We start from the raw sequence: 7,887 nt of genomic DNA, 5'->3' as shown, positions 1-7,887 counted from the left end.
AGTGAATCACTTTAAACTTGGTGATTGGACCAACAATTTTGCTCACATAGAAAGCAAAAAAAAAAGAAATTTATTTGCTTTTAATCAAACCTTGAAACTTCATCATACCTACATTCATCATTAACTTGGAGTCTACATTTTTTAATTATATAATATAAATGACATTGTTTGATCTGACTAAACAATTTATCAATTAAAAACATATATATGAGACATCTTTCAGTTTAAAATGAGTTGGGTATTTGTCATTTCAATATATTTCATATTGAAATTCTCAATTTTTTTTAGATAGTCTGTGGATGACAATACTCTCCCGACTCAACCCTCATTTTCTTCTCCGTCCTCATCTCTGATCCCTATCAAGGAGAATCATTTGTCTAACACCACCTTCAATTTTTTATGAGGCACCCTTCATAAAATTTCAGCGCAAAAGGATCCCAAACAATGAAAACTTAAATTAAAGGCGACGAAAAAGTAGTACGATATAATGCATCAGTACGCATATTCATCATATGAGCTTTTGCATGTTAAGATAGCTATAACATCTACTACAAAGTTTTATATATCCCCCTTGTCTATCATGCTGGTCAACATGTTCCAGAGCAATCAAATGATAAACACAACAAATAGAAACAAAAATAAAATATTACCAATCAAGAAGGAATATGAAGGACATCTCAGCTCAAAATTTTAGTCCACACTTATTCCACTATAATCACCTTGAGGGGAATCTTCCTCAAGAAAACACCCACCTACATTTCAATAAAAGTAGGGTGGGGAACCCTAACATAGTGATTATAGTGAGAAACAGTCTGTGTCCCAATACTGCTATCTTATTCAGTCAGATAAACCGGCCTTCGCCTTTAGATGCTTCTTGAAATCCATAATGTCACCATCCCATTTAGTCACTTTTTGATCAGCACAGACCCATATCTCTTGGGCAACCTGATTTATGAGCCTAAAATCATGGCTGACAAGAACCATGCCACCATCCCATTCCTTCAATGCCTCGGCTAATGAGTCAATTGTCTCAATATCCAAATGATTAGTTGGCTCATCCAATAGTAGCATCTGAGGCTGTCTATAAGCTAACCATGCAAATACCACACGGCTCCTCTGCCCATCGGATAAATTCTTCATAGGCATCACCTGCGCCTTACCTGTCAGTCCAAACTTGCCGATTGCTGCTCGCATCTTCTCTTCCTCATTTCCAGGGTATTCTCTCATCATATACAGGAGGGCAGACATTTCCATGTCAAGCTTTTCAGTCAAGTGCTGGTGATATTGTGCAATTCGAAGGTGATTGTGGCGCTTTACCATGCCATCTGATGGAACCAAATCACCTGTCATTAGCTTCAGTAATGTACTCTTCCCAGCTCCGTTGGGTCCAACCAGAGCAATTCTAGAGTCTAAATCAACCCCAAAGTCAATGTTCTTGTAGATGAGATTATCAGGAGTGTAACCAAATGACACTTCAACAAACTGGAGAACGGGAGGGGGGAGTTTTCCCACATCAACAAAGCGGAATACCAAGACGCTATCCCTTGATACCTTCTCTGCAAGTCCACCACGCTCCATTTTTGCCAGGGTTTTTTCTTTACTCTGAGCTTGGCGAGCTAGTTTTGCTGACCCGTGGCCAAATCGGGCAATGTATTCCTTCATTGAGGAAATCTGCTCCTGCTCCCATTTGTACTGCTTCATCTGGTTCTCTTCCAGTTCAGAACGTGTCTGAACATACTGATCATAATTACCAGTGTAGAGCTTCAGCTTTTTGCTTTGCATGTGGATGATATTTGTGCAGACACCATTAAGGAAATCCTGGGAGTGTGAAATCACAACCAGAATCCGGTCAAATTGCTTCAAATTCTCCTCCAACCACACACAGGCTTCCAAGTCTGCAAACACATTTTTTAAATTAATAAATTTAGAATACAATTATTCCAGAACCAAAGGTAGAAAAAACAAATACACATTTTGCAAACATTGAACTTTGAACAAATTTCAAACATCGAACTATGAAAAAGTTCTTTCACCATTTTAAAGACCGGTCAGGTTTATACAACATTGAATGGAAGCCAATTGAAGTACAAGCAAACAGAGTTATGAATGCATTAGAAGAAATGCATCATCCAGAGTTACAAGATTGAAATGATTGGATCTGGAATTCAGACACACACCAAACATGTTGATATGAAGCATCTAAAATATATTTAAGCAATCCTGTCATAATAACCTAATGGATAAACTAAAAAGGATTTAGTAATATAAATGGTTTTGATTTGGTAGACATAATAATCCAGACAGCTGATAAAGAATCCAAGAACCTTCATTTTAGAGTCATAATTGAGCCGGCAGAGAAAACCATCAGATGAAAATCAATGCATAAAATATGACAAGGTAATAAAAAGTATCCAGTCACAAATGAAACAGTGTTTTATCATGGAAGAGGGGTACCAAGGTGATTGGTTGGCTCATCAAGTAGAAGGATGGTTGGCTTCATAAATAGAGCACGAGCTAAAGCAATCCTCATTCTCCAGCCACCAGAAAAATCACGTGTTTTCTTTGCCTGCATCTGCTTGTCAAAACCAAGACCAAATAAGATCTCAGCAGCACGCTTTTCTGCAGTTGCTGCATCCATGCCTTCCAACCGTTCATAAACCCGTTCAAGAGCTTCACCACCCCCATCATCCTGGAAGGAAAATTAATAAAAATGAACTAGCCATCGAAAAATATAAAACAACGGGGACAAACTTTAGATGCCGTATTCCTCAAACACACCTGTGCAGCCAAAGCTTCAGCTTCTTGCTCCAATTTCAACCTTTCTTCATCACAGTTCACAACAGCCTCCAATGAAGACATATCAGAGGCTTCAATTTCCCTAGAAAGGTGAAAAATATCCATGTGATCTGGAATGGGAAGCTCTCTGCATCCTATTGCTGTAAGCAGAGTAGACTTTCCACAACCATTTAACCCAAGCAAACCATAACGTCTGAAAGGGATTCAGAGAAGGTATAATCATCAGTAAAAATTACAGTCGTGAATGATAGCATCCCATTCATAATAAATGGGTAAAGATGACAAACCTTCCATAATTTAGCTCCAATTCAGAGTCAACTATCAGATCATGTCCGTGAAAAGTAACTGAGAGAGACTCTATCTGTAATTACAGCATAAACAAATACATCAATACTTAAGAGATCACACGGCATTAACAATGATAATAATCAATATGGAAAAGATGTTGTTTTATTGCATGAGATTACAACATTACCTACTGCAACAAACAAATTGTATTATGTATATGGTTCCCAAATTGAAAACCAAGTTTAGACCTTGGCAATGATATTGAAATCTCATGTCTTGGACCCAACTACTTGACTAGGCACTCAAACCCATGTACCCATGCTAGAAACAATAAGCTAGAAGGCCTGGGAAACTGGGAATGTGTACTGGCAGGGTATACCTAATTGATATGCTATTTGGTTTATTTAGTAGGTTTTGATTTATTAATTGATGCATTGCAAATGTAAATGTTCAAAAAATAAAAATAATATCAAAACAACCACTTTCAATTAAAATGATTGAGGTACAGTTTCAAAAATAAGGACTAAATAAAGCCCAGCCCATTATCAAAGGAGAACATATTTCACTTATCTTAAATGAAGCCCATCCCATTAACGTGGGAAAAACATTTTTTATTTAATGAAGTTGACCAACCGGATCCTTGGTTTTCTATGTCCCCCGACCTAATCTAAATATCTAATGCAGCACATGAGGAGGTCCAGTATTTCATGGTCCATATGAGCAATGATTGAAGATGGTAACAACAAATCAAGATTATGCTACTGATAACACCATAATTTTGGTCAGAATCACAGTTCCGTCTCCAAAAAAAGCTACATAGAGAAAATGCACGTGCATGAAGGAAGGCAAACAAAACTGTTGCTTGCTTCTTAAGAATTTGGTTTCCTTCCTTTCGCTCAATCTTCTTTTAAGGAAAGATCCAAATTGGGGAAAGTGTGATTATTGGTCGCATCCACAATATTTTAAAAAAAAAAAATAGTTATATACATGTATTAACTACTGTTTTTTATAAATAAAAAATAATAATAGTTTGCAACACGCCACGCACGCACTGGTACACACCTACAGTATTAGTATATGCATTTAAATACTTCAATAGTAACAATACTGGAAACAATAAATTAATTTCTCAAGAAACATGCATGTGAACTCGCACCTTAGGTAGAAGTAAATGCAATTAACTCATATAATAACAATACTGCAAAATATATTCTTGTTTTAAGAAATCATTTTCTCTCTTCTGTGAACCTTAGGCAAAAGTAAATGCAGTTAAAACCGTTAGTAACAATACCGGAAAGCCAGAAACAATAGATATTTTTCTGAAAAAATCAATCTCTCTCTTTCAAACCATTCTTTTTTTAGGGACAAATCCAAGGGTAGCAACCGTTGGCATTTGCCTTCAAATATTTCTTTAAAAATAGTTTTATATGAAATATTCTTAACACTTTTTATAAAAAAAATTACACAAACACACACACACATATATATAACGCTGTGTAAGTATTTCTCCCTCCATATTATGTGCAAACTGAACAAAACAGAACATAATAAACAAAATCTACCAAAAATTATGCATCAAATTTATAATATTAATGACAACAATTAAAATTAACTTGAAGATGTCATAAGACTCTGATCGATGCATAATATGTTACTAACCCGAATATCCCGGGACAAAGGATGCGAGCAAAGAACGCCGGTACAATTCCGATCGGAGATATGAATATCACCGACTCCATTTGCGAGCTTATTGGCCGCAGACACCGACTTCGATGAAGCAGAAGCTGCTGCTGCTGCCTTTCCTCCTCTCTTGGCCGCCGCCGCCGCCTTCTTCTGTGCAGCCTTCTTCTTGCTAGCGTCAGATACCATCTCCTTAATCTCTACATATCAAAAATTAACAATAAACAATCAATTATCAATTACAAAAAAAACGAGAAAAAAAGGAAAACATCAATGGTATGAAATTCAAACCTTGTTGGATCTGAAATGTGAGATGAAGAAGATGAAGAAGAAGGTGATAGATCTATTGTACGGTGTTGGAATCGGTGGTAGGGTGAGAGAATCGCAGTGGTGGAATAGAAAATTCTCAAACGAGGGTTTAGGGTTTGAGATTTTAGTTGAAGTAAGAGGCTAGGTTTCGCTTATATAGGCCCGTGGGCTTCACATCCATCCACGTGTCCCGGAATTTTAAAACTTGTTTGGCTTCCAAAGAATATAACAGAATCTTTATTCTTGTTTTAATTAACCGGTTATGTTTGGGACAAGGTATAAGATAATATTTTAAATATTTGAGGAAGTAAAGTGTTGTTTTTTTATTAGAAAATTTGAAAGTGGTACATTTATTATTTGGAGAAGTAAAATACCGAGTTCTTTATTTAACACAAAAGTGATTTTCTTAGAATCCTTAATTAGCTAAAGTGTATTGATTTATAATATGATTCATAATTAATTAAGATTCACAATCGTATGAACTGGATTTTGTCTTTTCGAACACAATCGACTATCACGTATAATGGATATTGTATAGCTGATAGTTTACTTATGATTCATCCTTACATCAAGATGAAACCTAATGTGACATTTTTTTCTTTAATAGTATGATTCATTTATGATGTGAACTTTGGAAATTGCATGTTCTACAATGGAAAAAGGAAAAAATCTACATAGGTCCTCTCTTAACTCTAAACCACAATACCAAAACCCATACAAAAACAAAAGGAAAAATCCATAAAATGGATAAAGTTTTGGTTTCCTAACTAACAACCTAATCAACTTAGTTTTGCCACCAAAATGTCACCTAATTGAAATAAACTCTTAATCCAAAATAATACTAAGAATTTACACATGAAGAAAACAATATTTTGTACCAAAAAAGGGTAATAGTATTTGAGGTCCTTTAGATTTTACTGTGGTCCCTTTGGTGAAATATAACTCTCAATAAAGGTCACTTTATTTCTTTGGTACATGTTGGTGCGGTTTAAGGTACGTACTATGATGTTTGTGCTGTGTCTTACCTTCAATTCAACCAAAACATTATTGAGAGCAGTGACTGAATTCTTAGTTAAAAACTTAAAAAAAGTAAGTCACAAGAATGAATAGAACATGGCAGGATCCAACTCCACTAACTAATGGCCTATAAGTAGGGCAAATTATACAAGGTAGTAAGGACAAATAATAAACTAGAACTATAGCAGGAATAAGCCAAATGACTATGAGTTCACCAACCTATTCTTCAACATATTGACACCTAATAATGATATGTAGAGGCCAACCTTTTCTTCCCGACTTTATAAGCAGTTCATAAAACTTTCACTTAATAGAATCTGAAAATGATAAATGTACACAATATTATCTCTGTGAATATAGAGGTTATTTCTAAGATTTAAACTTATGACGTTATTGTCACTAAACAACAACTTTACAATTATTAGGCTCACCCCCTTCCAAAGTTGGTCCATAAAATTTGAGATAGCATTGACAACTAGCTAAGCAACTTACTTCTCTTACACAAGGTAATTAACCAAAGTTTGACAAGATTCTAACAATAACAAAGTTGGTTCTCTATCAACTACATCATGCATCAAATATTAATGATTTCCTCCTCTTTTTAAGAGGGACCACCTCAACTTTCCTCTTTAAATAATAAATTTAACATTTATTGAAAACAAGGTATCAAATTTTGTAATAAGGTGGTCATTTCTCATTAGATAACAAAGAAATGAGACATGATAGCAAATACATTAGACATGCCTTCATGATGAACACCTGCCGTACATACCAATACCCATCAATGCCAAGTCTCACAAATCTTAAGTGTAAAAAATACTTCTTTATAGCATCTCCATTCCACGATATCAACTGGGTTCACATAAGGTTCCAAACAGGCTAGATCATTTATCAATGACTTATTATTTGATCTATAATAGGTCGGACTTTTATGTATACAAATCAGACTTGAGTTTTTTGAAAAATCTATTTTTTTTAACAGGTCAGATTTTAGGTCATCTAAAAGATTTATTAAGTCTAACACGTCACCCTATATATATACATGTAATTTTAATATAAAAATATAACTTAATTGTTAGAATTCGAAGAATCTAATTAAAAGTATGAATATTAGCCTATTTGAATGTAGATATAATGATCTATTTTAATATTTTATAGTATAACAAATATTTAAACATGCTAACAGATCAGGTCAAACTTTTAAATAGATCAAACTTGAGCTTTGAATTTTTTTTTAAACATGGTAACAAACCAGTGTCAAACTCCTTCATGTTATATTGACTAGGCCTCTTTAAAGTAAAGTCTCATATCACCTATTTTCACTCTTAATTCCATACAATATTTTATAATTTAATACAAATTCTTAGAAATTTAAAGTAACATCTATTTTTTCCATTGCAAACATCTTTCTTATTTTTAAAGATTTTTTATAATTAAAAAGAGTATGGTGTGTACCCCATATGTTTATCAAAATTTCCATTTTCTTAAGCTTAATGAAAGAAAGCAAAACAAGCTACAAGAACAACAAATAAAGTAACAACTTCAACTTTGATCTCAAATAAGTGAGCTTAGTCAATATAGTTGTGGAATATAAAGTGTGAAAACGAAAATATTATATTTGCGCAATTTCCTTTCACTACCTCCATAATAAACCGTGTATAAATATAACGTCGACTACTCGACTTTCACTGCTAAACCCAACAACCATTCTTCGCCAACCGTTCAAGTCTAAGTTAAAATATCTCTTTTGTTCAAGCATGTCGTACCAAAATGGAAGCATCATTTAATTCAGCATAT

At 34.3% G+C, this 7,887-nt stretch overlaps 1 protein-coding gene across 1 annotated transcript; it reads right to left on the bottom strand.

Annotated features, from left to right (window-relative positions):
* On the bottom strand, positions 470–5,208 carry LOC109350964 (ABC transporter F family member 1-like). Its single transcript, XM_019592276.1, has 6 exons — positions 5,056–5,208; positions 4,744–4,964; positions 3,084–3,157; positions 2,779–2,989; positions 2,455–2,689; positions 470–1,895 (listed from the first exon to the last, which is right to left on the bottom strand). The coding sequence occupies exons 2-6, from the start codon at positions 4,951–4,953 to the stop codon at positions 838–840; spliced, it is 1,788 nt and encodes a 595-aa protein (XP_019447821.1). The 5' UTR covers positions 4,954–4,964; positions 5,056–5,208; the 3' UTR covers positions 470–837.

Source organism: Lupinus angustifolius, chromosome LG06 (assembly GCF_001865875.1).
Source record: "Lupinus angustifolius cultivar Tanjil chromosome LG06, LupAngTanjil_v1.0, whole genome shotgun sequence".
Classification (NCBI taxonomy): domain Eukaryota; kingdom Viridiplantae; phylum Streptophyta; class Magnoliopsida; order Fabales; family Fabaceae; genus Lupinus; species Lupinus angustifolius.
This window is presented reverse-complemented; position numbering and strand designations above follow the sequence as displayed.

Excerpts from the sequence above, each read along its gene's own strand:
- LOC109350964 (XM_019592276.1), bottom strand. The coding sequence starts at position 4,953 with ATGGTATCTGACGCTAGCAAGAAGAAGGCTGCACAGAAGAAGGCGGCG. Across the intron at positions 3,158-4,743 it reads CTTTGTCCCGGGATATTCGG|ATAGAGTCTCTCTCAGTTAC; the intron begins GTTAGTAACATA and ends CTGTAATTACAG. Across the intron at positions 2,690-2,778 it reads CTGAAGCTTTGGCTGCACAG|GATGATGGGGGTGGTGAAGC; the intron begins GTGTGTTTGAGG and ends TTTTCCTTCCAG.